The following is an 18,460-nucleotide window of genomic DNA, read 5'->3' on the forward strand; positions in this document are numbered from 1 at the left end:
ATACCATGGCTGGCTGTTTTCTGTATTCTCATCTGTGTTTCTTCTCTGTCACACGTGGGTGAATTTGCAGGACCATGTACTATGACTGGTTGTATTCTGTCCACTCCTCTGGGTTTCTTTTTTGCCGCAGGTAGTGGACTCCTAAGGCCACATACCATGGCTGGTTGTATTCTGTATTCTCATCTAGGATTCTTCTCTTCCACACCTGGGTGAACTCCTAGGACCACGTACCATGGTTGGTTGTATTCCGTCCACTCTCCTGGGTTTATTCTCTGCTGCTCCTGGTGGACTACTAAGACCAAGTACCATGGCTGGTTGTAGTCTGTATTCTCATCTGGGTTTCTTCTCTGCCTCACCTGGGTGGACTCCTAGGGCCACATATTATGTTTGGGTGTATTCTGTCCACTTCCCTGGCTCTCTTCTCTGCCACACCCTGATTGTATCCTAAGATCACATACCATGGCTGGTTGTATTCTGTATTCTCATCTGGGTTTCTTCTCTGCCACAACTGGGTGGAATCCTAAGACCACTTACTATGACTGGTTGTATTCTGTCCACTCCTCTGGGTTTCTTTTCTACGACTCATGAGTGGACTCCTAAGACCACGTACCGTGGTTGGCTGTATTCTCTCCACTTCCCTAAGTTTCTTCTCTGCTGCTCCTGTTGGACTCCTTAGGAATACTCCTTTGATTGACTAACTTGGTTTGTTGTATAGCGCCCACTCTTATAATCGGCTCCTCTGATGCTGTTCTATTGGCACTACAGTGTTGATGCAAAACTGCATCACCCTTGACTTCTGGGAACTTTTCTAGGCCCAACATTCCGAGCGACACAGCCATGCACACACTTCACAAAAAAGCTGCCAATGTAGGCTGTATAGTAGTTACACTTCCTATCCACATGCATGGATCTAATAGGTTACTGTCATTCTCTTAATACTTTTCATTTTTATTTCGAACCACCTATAGGCGCATCAGCAAAACACAAAAGGAGCACAACTCTGGTCTCACATTCCAAAAGACACTCATACAAAACATTAAACTGACATACACCTCGTCATCCATAGCACTCGCACAGAATAAATTGCTACTGTGGGCGCTGGGAACCCCAAAACTACACCTCAACGGAATGCCCACAGAATGAACAATTGGAGATGGTGTTAAACCTCAGTTTCATGAGGCAATGTGACCCCAAGGTAAAGTCCCCCCCCTCCCCCCCCCAACACATTAGAAATACAGCAATATGAATAATGGGCACACTCAATAATTGATTCCTACTTCAGGAATACCATTTAAAAGATTTATTACAAAAGTCAACAGAGAAATGGGTAGCACTGGAAAGTCTTCAGGGTATTTTTGGCTCACCTTCGAAACCAGGGGTTTATATTGGGCTTCTTCTCATAGAACAGAGTTGAAAATGAAGATTCATCATCATGGTCTGAACAATAGTGTTACATTATTAACAGAATTCAGAGCACGGTTATATAAAAAGTCATTCTGCTTTAGCATCTAAGCACTATCCCACTGCATGAATATTGATTCTGCCCACTCTCTGCTAATGTCATCCGGAGATGGCTGGACAAACTAGTTACATGAACCAGAAGAAACTATTCTGAAGAAAAATAGTAATCTAGCAGAAGGTCCTTGAGAAAGATACAGTTTTGTGACCAAGCTAGGAAAACTCCTTTGAGAACAGCAAAAACAATAAACTAACATGACTGTGAGCAGTTGAAATAAAGAGCAGTGAAATGTGCTGGGGGAAGTTATACATTTTGAAAAAGATGGACACTGGGCCTAAATTGAGGCCTAGTTAACATAAGCTAAAACACACTTTTACATGACATAGAGATTTTGTTTCAAAGACAATAGTATTATATTACTGTGTACGTTTACAATTAGGAGTAAATCTACATTCTGAGAATTGTTAATGATTTACAGAAATATCAATGCACAAAAACTCTGACACTACCAACCTGCAAGCCAATTTTAAAGCTTTGTCAGGAGATATAAGCGCTACATAAATGCTCCTTGAATTCGGTTCAATAGTTGTGTAAATCCATAACTCCATGGAGAAAATGGTGCCTCCTTGATACCTATAAATTAGAGACAGCCCCGAGATTTAACTTTGGAGTCAAAATGATGCCAGTTGTAGTGACATTCACTCATCGCACCTTCTGAAGCCAGTTTCCTGGGCGGACATGTTAAATGCCCTGGACTGTAGGGGGCTCTCTGCCTTCTGCATATACACTACACTCCATATGGCAGTGCCGACTGTTGATGCTCCAACTCAATTAACATTAAGCAGAGGCCGTTTGCGGGACAGACAGTGTTTCTGGGGGGACAGCAGATGCAGGAAATTCACAGGAAATTCTCACAATATGAGAGGGGACCTTATCTGTTAATGCTAAATAGGCATGAACATAGTTGCTCACATTGAGTCGTCCTTATCAAGGGGTGTCCTCTGCAGACTCAGTGTCTCTGATAACCAGCTCAAGTTTGTGGGAAGGTGTTAGAAGGTGGGGCTGGGATGTCTTTAAAGTAGGGGGCATCTTTAGCAGTGGACGGAGGGTTGGCTTGTGAGTCTGCCTGAGACGGCTTTGATTTTAGGGTACAAGGAGTTCTGGGGATGGGGGTTGGGTGCCACCAAGAATAAGAAACACATCACTTTGGAGTAAAAGAGAGCACTCATGGGATTTTGTTTATAGACTGGTCTTGGGGCATTCAACATTAGAATGTTATCTCATGTTTTGAGACAGCTTGCTTAGCCCTGAGAAATTTTAAATCTTGCTTGGACAACTGTGGAAGAAAACAATTATTGACTGAACTTCCTCTGCGTGCTGGGAAGACACTGAGAGACAAAGAGGTTTGTCTTCCAGAAGACAACTCTTTACTGAACTTTCACTGCGGAGACAGAGAGATTCTTCTTACTGAAGACAAGAGTTGACTGAACTTCCACTTCCTGCTAATGAGACACATAGAGATTTTTCATCCCAAAGACAGCTCTTGACTGAACTTCCACCACCTGCTAGGGAGAAACAGAGAGATTCATCTTCCCGGAGACAACTCTTGACTGAACTTCTACTACCTGCTAAGGAGACACAGAGAGATTCCACTTCCCAAAGACAACTCTTGACTGAACTTCCACTGCCTGCTGTTGAGACACGGAGAGATTCTTCTTCCTGAAGACAACTCTTGACTGAACTTCTACTGCCTGCTAGGGAGACACTGAGAAATTCTTCTTATAGAAGACAGCTCTTGACTGAATTTCCATTGCCTGCTAGTGAGAGACAGAGAGGTTCTTCTTCCAGAATATAACTCTTGACTGAACTTCCACCACCTGCTAAGGAGACACAGAGAGATTCTTCTTCCCGAAGACAACTCTTGACTAAACTTCCACCACCTGCTAAGGAGACGTAGAGAAATTATTCTTCCAGAAGGCAACTTTTCGCTGAACGTCTACTTCCTGCTATGGAGACACAGAGAGATTCTTCTTGGCGAATACAACTCTTGACTGAAGACCTGCCCCACTTTAGGAGTGGTGCTGGCTGAATTGGGACCCACCTCCTAATTTAACTAATTGTCCCGCATGTGTTTCCACCAAATGTGGAGCAGGAATGAAGGGTTGGCATCCTCCACTATCTGGAGCTGTCTGGGTCGCGTTTCAATGGCGGCATCACCTTCGAAGCTTCCCGCCCAAGAAGGCCATCCTGTCCTGGAGGAGGAGTGAAGCACCTCCGCCCAGAGCAGGCTTTGTTCCCGGCATCTGAGAGCGTGGGCTCTCACCCCATGTGTTCAGAAACATGTCTAGCGGCGGCAGGCATGCTAAGACTGCTCAGAGCCACACCAGTGCTTGCTAGGTATTCAGGGGACCCTCTAAAGGGTCTCCTATGTGCATGTATTAATAAATCAAAGACTGACATCAGTGAGGATTGATTAATAATAGGTACCAAACCTCTTAGGGTACAATGAAGCCATCTTGGAGAGCAAGAGACTCCAGTATTCAGCCAATGTATTCTCTATGGCTTCCCTGTGCACTTACAGTATCTAAGAATGGACTTGATATAGCACAGTTATATCTGCCTATACAGATGTGTCCACCCGTGGGATATCATGCATCCTGCCTTAGAGCTGTAAGGCCTGCAGTAGGGGTGACTTACCTATACCTCATGTAGTGTGTGAGGCACTTTCCTACATAGACCCAGAACTTTTTCTAGTGTTTTGCACACAGCTCCTGTAGCAGACTTCTTTCAGCAGGGAGTTTTGATAGGAAGGACTTGATAAAATAGCCATGCTGATAAGTCAAGAAAACTGCTTCCTGAATTCAGGAACAACGTTCTGGACACATAGATTCAATCCAGGGCGAAGAAGAATCTCTCCATAGGAGGCGGTGGAAGTTCAGTCAAGAGTTGTCTTCGTGAAGAAGAATCGCTATGTGTGTCCCTAGCAGACAGAGGAAGTTCAGTCAAGAGTTGTCTTCGTGAAGAAGAATCGCTATGTGTGTCCCTAGCAGACAGAGGAAGTTCAGGCAAGAGCTGTCTTCGGGAAGAAGAATCGCTATGTGTGTCCCTAGCAGACAGAGGAAGTTCATTCAAGAGCTGTCTTCGAAAAGAAGAATCTCTCCGTGTCTCCCCAGCAGGCAGAACAAGTTCAGTCAGGAGCCGTCTTTGGGACGAAGAATTTCTCCATTCCCTCTAGACAAACCCTGCCTTCTGCCTTAAGGACTCAACAATTGTGGTGTTCTGTCTCGTCCTGCAACTGTTAGGCCTCCAAGAACCCTGGAGCCACACCAGCCTTCTACAAATCACCAAATAACTCCCTTGGAGTGAAGGTACCAGTGCTTAATTTGTAAAATATTAAGTGCCAGATCTCTGACCAGGAGGCCACTGCAGCTTGCACCACCTATCGCCCTTGTCATTGCTGCCTAAACAACTACTAACCATCTCTCTTGCATGCAAAGGCGACAGTTCAGATTATTCCAGGTCCCCAAAGCTGAAGGAATGGCCGGGGAGGCAGGTATCAGCAATTTTAATGTATATTGTATTCCTAAACTACCATTGTTCTGCTCATCTCTAAATTAGATGAGCAGCGCCACCATGAGGTGGACTGTTCTAAGTATGGTGTTGGCAATTAGGTGCCGGTGAAGAGCACCGGAAACCAATTAAGTACCCGTGCTGAGCACCGGAAAGCACCAGCTCAAATTAAGCACTGCGAGGTACCACTCCCCTGCAGCCACAGACACCAGACCACAGAATCCGGTTTTACCAACTTGCTGCTCCTCGGTGACTCCAAAGCAGCACCCAAACCAAAAGTAGTACACCGGCTATGAAGAGTCAGATCTGTCTCCTTGCCAAGTTTGGAGACTGCAGGCTCTACGGGAGCCATGCTGCACCAATACCTGGGGTACTGGACTCCCTTCAGCATTCACCAAGACGAAGCGGTCAGTTGAAACTCCAACTGCACCTATTAGGAGACATGGAGACCCCTGAGACCCACTTCATGAGTAGCCCAGCTGTTCCCGAATCACCTCTGCAAGCTGCTGACTGTGAGGACATCTCGACGCATGCTGCCCGGCTAACCTACAGCTCTGCCAGTACCATGCATCAAACGTTAGATTAACACATTTTAATGCTGGTGTCCGCATCACCGCATTAAAATGCATTAGTTACGCATTCTAGCGCCCCTCTGACAATACTGTAATTGAGGCTCACTGACAATGAGGCAGCACCAGCACGCTAAACTGCGCCTTCAAATTTAAAATGCTGTGCGTCAGAGATAGAATATTCATGAACAGCGCTGAGCAGGCGGGCCAGAGTTTAACAGATCAATTAACGATGCCCCAACCAGCCTTTCTGTGAATCTACCCTGGGTGTACCAGCCATCACGTGGGTGATCCATGGGGCGGGTCTGGCCTGCTGTTTTCCCACAATCGCACCACCCCATTGGTAACCAGAGGCACACATATGCTTCGAAGATTGGACACACTGGTGGGCGGCAGCTTAGTTTTTCCGTGCCGCACCTGCCAGCTGAGAAGTCACATTACCTGAGCCTCTTGCGCAGGATTTTGTAGTTTTATAGCCTGCTGGGCCCATTCCCTCCTAAGCCCCCGCGTCAGCCTGGACAGAGATTGTTCACAGAACAGTCAACTTCTCAGCCCCTGCCGTGCCCTCTGGACATGTGTACTTTCGGGAACCGGAGACACGGTGTTGGTCTTGTCACTTGATCCCGGGTGTTCATTGTCGTCAGAGCGGCACACAAGTGTTTAAGTGCGACGGGCAGATGTAGGAGGCATTTATAAAAACAAGCTTCTAATCCATATTTTCAGACATTCTGTTTGTATGATCTGGGTTTAAAGCAATAATCGCTTATATACTTCAAAACACTTTGTTTTGGAAATAAACTGCTTTGGCACGCTTTTCGAATCATCGTCGTTTAACTTCAGTCACCTTCAATGAACCTTGCTTTACTTCCCAAAAAGACAAATATTTTTCTTGGAATATGACTGCCGGAGATTTAGGTCATTACCCAACCCGTACCTCAGCTACCACCTTCTCCCCAAAGATGGGGTGCCGCATTCTTACTGCCTTGTCACATGGTAGGTACTGCTGAGGGCACCTCATTTCGGGAGTCAAGAATGAGGTTTTTAGGGAAAGGGAGTGGTAATTCCAAGTGTACGTGATTCAGGACCCAAGAGTAAAACATAGAGCTTGCATTTAAATGCTCTCTGCGCAGCACAGAGAAGGGAAGTAAACATCTTTCGGCAATAGAATGAAAATGCAGCTCTGCTGGGGTTCCCTCCCCTCACTGTCAAACAAACTATGTCCATCAGATTCCCTTTCTTCTCCGACTCCAAGCACAAACATTTTTGCTGTAGTGATTCTGTCCAGTCACGTTGATTCACCTCATGCACTCTCGCTCAGCCATTCCAGTAGCAAGAAGACCGTTAACCCTCGCAGTAGTCTGCTTGCTTCCTAAAAGCACCACATATGACATCAGTGTCTGCATTATCATTACGCCCCGTGCCTGCCAGCGCATAAAGTAGCAGTCACGCAGTCTGACTCTGTTCTGCTCAGTTTGCAGCCGCTCCCCTCAGCCCACTTTAATTCAGTGACTTCTTAGAGTTTCTTGTTGCTCAATCGGGTGTAAGTTCTAATATTCATATGTTTCCCTGATTTTTATTGCCTGATTTTGTTTGGAACAAAGTGTCACTCATAGTCATTGAAACATCACTCATAATTACACTGAGATTATGAAAATGTCACACATAGCAATCTGAAACCTTGGCAGCTATGAGCCTATCTGCTGTGCACCCTGCCCGACCATCCTTGGTAACGACAATCCTGCTGTGCTCCCATGGTCGTGAGGCCCTTGTGACGTGCACCCTTGAGTGGGGCCCCCGCACTTACCTTTAAGTACCTCTGTGCAGCGTTTCCAGGTGCCCCCCTTTCTTCGTAGCACATCAGCTACCAACGGCCTCAGCACCCTCCTCTGGGCCGCATCCGGGACGCTCCCAAGAATCCGCTGGTGGAACATTGGTCCTGGCCTTGCTACCTACTTAAATCCTCAAGGTGAACTTTGAGATCCAACTGTGTGCTATTAGATGCATTCTTCAACGTTTCCTCCTTGATTTCAATGGGGCGTAATTTGAAAATGGCCATCTTAAAAAATACTTACAGTAGAACCAAGTTCTTGGTCTGAAAAATTATATATGCCACTGTGAGTACAACAAATGTTTAGTATTACCCTCTGACAATCCTACCTGCTCGCCGATACTACCACAAATAGAGCGTTTGACTACTTGTGCCCCTGTATACCAATCTGGGATCCATTAGACTCTCTGCACAATGTACTTGGTTTTAGTGCACTATTTAGAGAGCCAGCATCCTACTTCAAATGACCCCCAACCACACCCTTTTGCTCGGCAAGTGTATTATTGGCAGGGTTGAGGGGTCCCCATGATACAGCTATGTCGTCTGAGGATGCTGACTGCCACATCCAATGTCTTTGCCAGGATGTGGTGTAACTCAAAGATAGCATCATTTGGGCAACACACTGCCCCCACAAAACCAGGTCTTATTGGGTGGAGGTTGTCAATGGGATGGCTGTGTGTCCGGCAATGATTTTGTGAGTCATCAGTGGCGGTGACCGGTTGGGGACACACACATCTGTCAGAAGCTAGAAGCTCCTGCGCGTTCTGTAGGCTTCGTATATCCCACCGTTAGATAATTGTTCCACCTCTTGTCTGCAACACATGGTACGTCCTGCTCTGTAAATATTTAATCCTCTGTCTTTTGCAAATGAGATCTCTTTCTAATCAAGATATCCCCCATTTCAGTGCACAAGGTGCAGCCTGCTGTAGAAATCTAAGAAATATATCACCTGCATATTCTGTTTACATGGTATCTCCCGCTGCCAGTGAGCCACCGTAGACTCTGTTGTTACATGGTTTCTCCCACTGTCAGTACATTCTGTTCACATGGTATCTCCCGCTTCCAGTGAGCCTCAGTAGACTCTGTTGTTGCATGGTATCTCCCACTGTCAGCACATTATGTTCACATGGTGTCTCCCGCTGCCAGTGACCCTCAGTAGACTCTGTTGTTGCACGGTATCTCCCACTGTCAGCACATTCTGTTCACATGGTATCTTCCACTGCCAGTGAGACTCGGTACACTCTGTTGTTGCATGGTATCTCCCACTGTCAGCATATTATGTTCACATGGTGTCTCCCGCTGCCAGTGACCCTCAGTAGACTCTGTTGTTGCATGGTATCTCCCACTGTCAGCACATTGTGTTCACATGGTGTCTCCCACTGCCAGTGAGCATCAGTAGACTCTGTTGTTGCATGGTATCTCCCACTGTCAGCACATTATGTTCACATGGTGTCTCCCGCTGCCAGTGACCCTCAGTAGACTCTGTTGTTGCATGGTATCTCCCACTGTCAGCACATTATGTTCACATGGTGTCTCCCGCTGCCAGTGACCCTCAGTAGACTCTGTTGTTGCATGGTATCTCCCACTGTCAGCACATTATGTTCACATGGTGTCTCCCGCTGCCAGTGAGCCTCAGTAGACTCTGTTGTTGCATGGTATCTCCCACTGTCAGCACATTATGTTCACATGGTGTCTCCCGCTGCCAGTGACCCTCAGTAGACTCTGTTGTTGCACGGTATCTCCCACTGTCAGCACATTCTGTTCACATGGTATCTTCCACTGCCAGTGAGACTCGGTACACTCTGTTGTTGCATGGTATCTCCCACTGTCAGCATATTATGTTCACATGGTGTCTCCCGCTGCCAGTGACCCTCAGTAGACTCTGTTGTTGCATGGTATCTCCCACTGTCAGCACATTATGTTCACATGGTGTCTCCCGCTGCCAGTGACCCTCAGTAGACTCTGTTGTTGCATGGTATCTCCCACTGTCAGCACATTATGTTCACATGGTGTCTCCCGCTGCCAGTGACCCTCAGTAGACTCTGTTGTTGCATGGTATCTCCCACTGTCAGCACATTATGTTCACATGGTGTCTCCCGCTGCCAGTGACCCTCAGTAGACTCTGTTGTTGCATGGTATCTCCCACTGTCAGCACATTGTGCTCACATGGTGTCTCCCACTGCCAGTGAGCATCAGTAGACTCTGTTGTTGCATGGTATCTCCCACTGTCAGCACATTATGTTCACATGGTGTCTTCCGCTGCCAGTGACCCTCAGTAGACTCTGTTGTTGCATGGTATCTCCCACTGTCAGCACATTATGTTCACATGGTGTCTTCCGCTGCCAGTGACCCTCAGTAGACTCTGTTGTTGCACGGTATCTCCCACTGTCAGCACATTCTGTTCACATGGTGTCTCCCGCTGGCAGTGAGACTCAGTAGACTCTGTTGTTGCATGTTACTTCCCCCGGTTCCATCACAGGCACGTGCAGTGTACTGCTTATGAAGCTGCCACTGATTTTATATATTGTGGGTTGAATTTTGCCTTGTTTTGTTTTGTTTTTTTGTGCTTTGCTTATTATGTTTTGTCTTCTCTTGGGTGCTCTAACGTGGCGCGTCCTTGGGTTGTAGTCTTGTGTTTTGTTTCTGCAGTATTTTATTGTCTGCCATGTAGCATTTCCTCATGTCAAGTCCTGATGTAATTTCCGGTTGGTACCACACCAGCACAGCCAAGAAGCGCTGTTGTTCCTTTTGTCTCTGGAGTACAGCCTGACCTGTCGTCTTCTCCTAGGGGCGGAAGCCGGGATACTTCTCCTTCCTGGACCCCTTCTCCCCGGCTGTCTGGCTCTTCATGCTCCTGGCATACCTGGCTGTAAGCTGTGTGCTCTTCCTGGCTGCCAGGTATGTACCCCAGACCTTTCCTCTGCTTATTCTCTGCTCACCTCTCTATTTGTGTTGTATTTTGTTGACTTTTCATTGCATCTTCCCTGATGATACGAGTTGGAGTTTACTGCAGCAATTATCTTTAACGTGCACTACCCTGCCTGCACTTGTTTAATCTGTTTTTTACTTTGCAGTTTTAAATATTTACTGAGGGTGTACCTGTTACAAGGGAAATACTGTTTCTTGACATGTAGCGGCGCCATTCTCTGTTAATGCATGCTCTAGTTCTCATGCATATGAACAGAGGCGCTGTGCGGACGCACCGCTGGCGCGCCACAGGCGTGCCTAAAACATGCCTATCTGTGCCAGTCCGCCTCCCGGAGGTGCTGCCAGTTTGGATATGCCTATGAAGCAGGGACTGCAGTACAACGGGGCAATGTTATGCAAACCAGGTACTCAAATGTCCTGTAAGGGAGATGTCATGAGGTGTGGGAAGTTTGATGACTTCCAATGCGCTCGATGCAACTGGGTCTTTCCATGTGCAGCAGAGGGATCTCCCATGGCGCCAGTTAGCAGCGCCGGTAAGGATAAGCACGTGGAAGACGTCACCGCTTTTTTGCTCAACGCGCGCTCCTTGCTGGAGCATGAAATGCAGGTTTCTGACCTTCTTCAGGATGACTTATTGTTTTAAACAGAAACCTGGCTAACCGAATCCTCCAATCCCATGCTTGCAGCGACCATTCCACCTGGGTATTGAGTATTGAAAGGTATTTATAAAGCGGAAACTCTCACTCTGGAAGGAGCTTCCTGGCGCTGTGCGGAAAAAAGTCAAGGTAGACAGGAGGGGACCCTATATGAGGGAAAGGCAGAATTCATCTGAAGATGCAAAGATCCAGGTCTTCAAGGCCTTCCTGAACTGTATTTCTGTTTGAATCAGCCTTAGGTGAGTTGGCATGAGATTCCAAGCTTTGGTTCCTAATGCCGCTACAGTTTTTCCTCCCTTGGTTTTATACCTGAAGCAAGGGGGTTTGAGGAGGTTAGCCGACGAGGATCTAAGAGTCCTGGCCATGGTGTAGGGGGTAAATCTAGCTGAGAGATACGTTGTGCCCAAATTTAAGGATGCTCTAAATTCTGATTAAGAATATCTTGAAAAAGATTCTGTTATGCAAAGTTAGCCAATGGAGGGTCTTAAGAGCTGCGGAGGCGGAGGATCTACGTGGTAATTTTAGAACTAGGCGATCCGCTCCGTGTTGTACCACTTGTAGTCTCTTTAGTGTTTGTTTATTTGCTCCTGCTAATAGGCTATTGCAGTAGTCTAGACGTGAGAGGATAAGTGCCATCGCACTCCTTCTGTCTTCCTCAGAGAGAGAGGAATAAAGTCTAAGAATATTTTTAATGTCTTGATTATGTTAAAACAAGTCCCTGCACCGTGTGGTCGGAAGGAGAATGAAGTATAGAATTGCACTCCCAGGTTTTTTGCTACACCAACAGTATTTGGGGGTGCAGTGGCATCTTCCGGCCACCACACACTTGGCTGGAAGGGGTTGTCTTTTCCTATCAGGAGGATCTCACTTTTATCTGTGTTGCACCTGAGATGGTTGAGCTTCATCCACTGCATGACCTCTGTTAGGCATAGGTTAAAATTGAGTTCTGCCTCAGTTGAATCCTTGTCCAGGGATAGGATCAATTGTGTGTCATCCGCGTATGACGTTACTTCAATATCAAAAGAGGATATCAAGGAGATGGGGGGGGGGGGCATGTATATATTGAATAGCAGAGGGCTGAGAGATGAGCCCTGCGGTACTCCTGATGTGATGGGACGTTCAGCAGAGAGGAACGTTCCAAGGCCCACTGCTTGCCTACAATTGGCAAGAAAGGATCTAATCCAAGCCAATACAGTGTTCGAGATACCACTTGCCTTTAGCCGTGCGAGGAGAATACCATGTGATATGGTATCAGATGCGGCTGACAGGTCGAGTAAAATCAAGACTGCCTTCCTGCCTTTGTCAGCCGTAGATTTTAATGTGTCCGCTATTTGCAAAAGCGCAGATACTGTTGAATGCTTGGGACGGAAATCTGATTGTCGTTGGGTGAAGGATCTTGGCGGTTTCACGGAAGTTAGACAATTCGCTGTTAACTAGTCTCTCTGTGATTTTGCCCAGTATAGGTAGCAGTGATATCGGTCGAGATTTGAGAGATTAGATGAATCTATATTTTGATTTTTTTCCAGTGGTTTCACTATGGTCAATTTCCATTCGTCTGTTATTGTCCCTATAGTTAATGAGGAGTTGACTATCTGGTTAATCACTGGTTACACTATGTTTATGATTTGGTGGAGGATCATGGGAGGGCAAGCATCCAGAGGAGAGCCCGGTTTACAGGCAGCGATTTTTCCCAAGTGTCTGCTCGAGCGAGACTGTTTCAAAGACTTGGAGTGAGGGACTGGTTCCAGTGGAGTCGGGCTCTAAATCAAAGTCTAAGTTTTGCATAGGGATTGTGGTGAAGTCTTTTTGAATATTCTGGATTTTGTTCCTCAAAAAAGATCGAGATCTGATCACATAAGGTCTGTGATGGGGGGATTTCTCTACTCAGTGTTTTGGGGTCAGTAAAGGACTTTATAATTGAGAAAACGGTTTTCTGATCTTGGTGTGCCTCAAGTTTTTTGTTTGAGTAGTACTTTTTTTTAGCTAATTTAATGTGTGTGTGGTAATGTCTCCTACTTATTTGAAACGTTTTTTGGGCTGCACGGTTGTAGGCTCTTCTCCACTTGCGTTCCAGTTGTTTACATAGGAGATGTAGTTGAGCTAAGGCGGGTGTGTACCAAGGAGCTTGGTGGGTTTTGGCTTTGACTTTCTTATTAGGTTGTTCCATTGGGGCTAATTCATCATTTTGAAGTCAACTAATTATGGAAGAGTTGTAAGTCTTCTGGAGTTTTGCCAGTTAGGACAGGCGCGCAAGCATAAGCAATAGTGGGCAGCTTTGAATTGGTAGCTAATTGCACCCACTTGCGCCATGAGTGAGGGGAGGGTATTTGGTTTGCAGGGTGTTTCACAATTGGCATCTTGATGCTAAGGGAGATAAATGTGGGGTCTGACCATATCTGAAGGATAGGGGGGTCAACCATTAGCGAGGTGGAGTTGGAGAAGACTCCATCCAGTGTGTGACCCACCTGGTGAGTCGGGGTGTCGACTACTTGGCGCATTCCGAGGGATTCTATTATCTCCTGGTGTCAAAGCTTTTTAACAATTTTGATGAGAATGCAGTACCTGGGTAGATTTGGGCAGCATGGCTGGCGCTGGCCATGGTAGGGACACCGACGGGTGCAGACGGGCTTGCCTTTGGTGCGCCTTCGGCGCGCCCGCTGTGTGCATCCTCTGCGCATCTGCGTTGACAGGCTCATTAAATGTTATGGCCTGCCAACCACTAGAACGCACACTGTCTCAAGATGGCGGCTCTAAAACAGGCCTTTTCTCCTCCCGGAAGGGGAGGAGAGAAAGGAAAGTGTAAGTGCGATGTAGCAATGTGCGCAAACACCGGCTTCGTGAGAGATCACATTCAGGTAAGCAGTAAGCATTTACCACGATTTTAAATCAAAATCAAGTATTCAAGTCAATTTCAAGTATGCAGTCAAATTTAAGCAAACAGTAATCCTTCTATACTTTACTATTCAATTCAATACCCCCCCCACACTTTAAAATACTTTTTAAATTATTAAAAGCAGATCAGGCTATTACTGGAACTTAGCGTGCAGACATACGATTAGAAGCGGGGAGAAGGTGAAACTGTCAGCCTTTCCTAACTCCGCATAAGATACTTAAGAGGGATCACCCCGTCAGGAAAAGGGGGTGGGGGGCTATTATATTTAAGCAAGAAATTGATTGTACGGCCATCACCCTGGGAGCTATAGAGGGAGCGGAATGTCTTGGATTCATCTGCTCTCTATCACCACATCAATCCCTTGCTGGTACCCTGATGCATAGGCCACATGGGACGGTGGGCACCTTCTTGAGATCCCTCAATGAGGCGATAGCACTCCTGGCCCTTAGATACAGCCACTTTCTCGTTCTGGTTGATCTAAACCTTCATATGAATAAACCTATAGAGTTGAAAGTCATTGAGACTCTTTCAGCTCTTAACCTCTTTCCCTCTGTGTCTTATCCTACGCACAGGGCGAGACATACCCTAGATCAGGTGTTCTCTAAAGTTAAGACCTGTCTGCGGCATTTGATACGGTCCTGCATGCCAAGCTCTTGGAAAAGATTAAGAAGATTGGGATTGGCGGTACTGCATGAAAGTGGCTAGCCTCTTTTCTTGAGGACAGAAGTTAGGAAGTTTGGATTCCTCCCTTTGCCGCTACCATTCCTAATCTGAAAGTGAGGGTCCTGCTGGGCTCTGTACTGAGCCCTACACTTTTTAATGTGTACATGTTCCCACTTTCATAATTGGCAGAAGCATGCAGGGCTAAAATAATTTCATACACAGACGATATCCAGCTACTTTTCACCTATGTAAAAGGAGCAGACTTGAGGATGAGAAGATTCGAATATGCCACTCCAGGGTGTTCAATTGGCTGATGAGGAGTCAACTGAAGTGTAACCCTGAGAAATCGGAGATTATCTTTTTTGATTCACCTCCCTCGGAATAGTGGAGACTCTGGTGGCCTTGGGACAAGTCACCACCACCCTCTACTCAAAAATAGGCAAAGATATGGGAATCTCTATCGATAGCTCTCTCTCGACGAAACATCAAATCCAGTCGGTAGTAGGTACCTGCTTTGATCTTCTGTGAATGCTGAGGAAATTCTTACCTCTGCTATCACTGAACACAAGGAAAACTGTGGTCCAAACACTGGTCACCTCCAGACTAGATTACAAGAATGTCTTGTACTTGAGTCTACCGCTTGCAGGTAGGTCAAAATGCAGTGGCGAGACTGGTTCTTATGCTTAATCCCAGGACACATAGGCCCCATCACCTCGGTGCTCTGCACTGGCTTCCATTGAGAAAGAGGATTACATATAAGGCTTTGGTGCTGACTTTCAAAGCCTTACAAGGCATAGGTGTGGAATGCCTCAGGAAGAGAGTACATGCCATCCAGAACTCTGATGTCTTCTACGAATGGCCTGGCCTGGGTACCCAGGATACGTCAAGCTAGATCTGAAGGAGGATCCTTTAGGTTCCTGGGAGCCCAAGCCTGAAACCTGCTCCCGGCAACCCTTAGACCCATAACGGACCTGGCTGCACCTACCAATCCAGTGCCTTACCATGTGCCTTACCAATCCAGCTCTGAGTGAAAGTTACATCATGGCGTCATGCCAGGTGAGCGTTGTAGGGGAAGGAAAATCCTTTAAAGAGAGTCATTTTCTCTCTGGGTTTCCCTTCTCTTTTTGAAACTCAGGAGCAGCAACATTGTCGTGGTGTCACCAGGGCTTTAAGTGGAAGCTTTTTCAATATTATATGCAAGCCATAGTTGCGGCTTATTTATCTTATGCAACTAACAACCATAGACAAAGCCAATAGTCCTGACTTGTTGTAGGTATGATGTTACTTGTTGTATTATATATCTGGATGCAATGACAGAAACAGCAAAATACAAGTCGGGCAGCACACTATGCTAACGACGGATTTTTAGTTTACCTGTCTTTAAGCCACACCCTTAATTACATTGGCCACGCCCCTTTGACATACACCACCCCCTCCAGTTTTTTCATCCTACTTAAAGCCCTGGGCGTCAGTACGACCCCGCTGCATATGGGGTAAGGTTGTTTACATAGAAATAGTCCTCAGTGTCAGAATGAGTAAAAAGAGAGAGAGGCACAGACAGACCGGAAGCGAGAGGCTGGTCAATGGAGAGTTCAATACAGTTCTCCTTGACAGCAGCGACACCTAGCGGCCTACGTACACCTAGCAGGGCATGAACCAGACTGGACCACGGAAGGGTCCTCAACCACCTGTTCAGCAGCACCGGGCGCTCACCACTGCACACACAAGAAGGAATTCTTCTACAAAGCTGAACCAGCACGCCTGTCCTGCACAGAGCCCTGTAAACTCCATCACACCGACCGAGCAATATAGCAGAGTGAGGCAGAAAACCTAGAGACAGGCCCTCCCCCAAAAACAAGAGAAACTCCGAAACCCGCGAAGGAGTCTGCTGATAAAACAAGTAGAAGGAAGACTAAATCCACCCGGAAACAGACAAAAAGCAGGAAGAAAAGCAGCAGGATTAAAGGCAGGAACGACCCCTGGCGGAGCCTGTCATCCCAGGGAAAGCCACAGACAGGTGAGTGATGAGGCGAGGGCGGTGGAAGCATTCACAGCCCGGGAGCACCAGAGACAGCCCCCGACCTGTCAAGAACAAGAACCGAGGCCTGTGAGAAACAAGACACATCACTGCATGAAATGTGAGGGAACAAGAACCAGGGGGCAGATTTATGAGCCCCTTGCGCCACTTTTGCGTCACTTTTCCCATGTTAAAAGTGACGCAAAAGTGGCGCAAGGGGCTCATAAATCTGCCCCCTGGGTGCTGAGAGGAGTGCTCCCATGATCGGTGACGTCACAAGGACTATGTCTTCCAGCCTGAGAAAACACAAACAGTAGGCAGAGAGCAGCAGCGCAAATGTGTCATGAAACACTGCTGCAATATCAGAGAAAGTGACAGAGACGGGCAGAGAGAGGGGGTGATGAGAAAGAGAGACAGCGAGAGAAGGGGAGAGAGAAGAGAGCAGCAGAGATACAAACACATATAGAGACAGACCGAGACAGAGTCGGAGTTAGAGACACCGAAATAGATCAGGGTACAGAAACAGAGAGAGGGGGAAAAGAGAGACCTCCAAAAAATGAGGCAGTGAGAGAGAGCAGAGAGAGCAAACAAGAGAGAGAAAGAAATACATGTACTGTATTGAGAAAAAGAGAGACATGCTTCAGGAAAGAGAGAGACGACAGATGGGAGCTAGAAGAGATTACTGAGGGAGAGAGAAAGAGGGGCATGCGAAGGAGAAGAGAGGGAGAAAAGAAGAAAGACAGATGAAAAGAGGGGATTGAGTGTACGGCAACAGATAGAGGGAGAGGAAGGACCGAAAAAGAGAGAGTGCAAATGGTGACAAATAAGAGAGAGAAAGAGATGGACAGGGCAGGAGAGGGGTGAGAGAAAGAAAGTGGGTCTGTGCAGATCGAGGTGGTAACTTATAAGAGGGCATGTGTCAGGTTCTTTCTCCAGGGCCCGGGCTTCTAGGTGCTTTGCTCAGATGCAGAGAGGACTCTGCCCCTGCCAGCTCTCTGCCCATGCACCAGGAGTGGAGTGCTGAGCAAAGGTTTCAGAGGGGCAAACTCAATCAATCAATTAAACCGGATTTGTAGAGTGCGGCTAATCACCCGTGAGGAAATCCAGGCGCCGAGACCACTGGCAGGGCAGGGGTCAGTGGAATAGCCAGGTCTTGAGTCCTTTCCTGAATTCTAGCAGAGAGGGTGGGGTCCAGAGGTGGGCTACATGTAAAGTGTGCATTATGTATCATGTCTTTCAACAGACAACAGTCTGTTCTGTATACAATCCATGGTGCCTAGGGATGCGGTAAATGCTGCTAGCCTAACACATGCAGGGCCGGACTGGCCGTAGGGGGCCCGGGCACCGGGCAATCCCCCGATGCGCCGCACAGGTAGGGGCAGGTTTTGGGCCCCTGGGGGCCGTTTTTGTTACAGGCCGTTTTTGCAGCATAGCTGCAAAATCGGCCCTGTAACAAAATCGGCCGAAAACCGGCCCTCGCAAAGAGCTCGGCGGCGCCCCCAAGCCCCTGGGGGCCGGCCGAGCACTTTGCCAGGGCCGGTTTTGGTTCCCAGTCCGGCCCTGAGCACATGTGACACATGCAACAGACGGTGCTCCAACCAAGTCTACTCAGAGCAATATTACATGGGCATCTCAGTAGCGGGCCGAGCGGATAAGGAGTGGCGGAGTTGGGAGGGTTGGGGTGATGTAAAACAAAAAAGTAAGAAAAAGTACCTTCTTGCCACTCTCCCACACGTCGTTTCAGTCTCTCCTCTCTGGGATTGGAACCGGAAGCAGCCAGGCTCCCTCCCCTAAGCCAAACACAATGCTGTTATGCAGCGTTGTGATTGGTCTGAGCTCCGTGGGTCGGCGCTCAGCCAGGGAATGGGGGCCTGGGC

General features: G+C 47.3%; 1 protein-coding gene across 1 annotated transcript in view; it reads left to right on the forward strand.

Annotated features, from left to right (window-relative positions):
- Positions 1-18,460, forward strand: part of GRIK5 (glutamate ionotropic receptor kainate type subunit 5) — a 1,516,626-nt gene that overhangs the window by 1,360,810 nt on the left and 137,356 nt on the right. The window contains exon 16 of the mRNA XM_085615595.1: positions 10,215-10,324. Within this exon, the coding sequence (XP_085471721.1) occupies positions 10,215-10,324 (110 nt within the window). The remainder of the gene's footprint in view (positions 1-10,214; positions 10,325-18,460) is intronic.

This window comes from Triturus cristatus, chromosome 7 (assembly GCF_964204655.1).
Source record: "Triturus cristatus chromosome 7, aTriCri1.1, whole genome shotgun sequence".
Classification (NCBI taxonomy): Eukaryota; Metazoa; Chordata; class Amphibia; order Caudata; family Salamandridae; genus Triturus; species Triturus cristatus.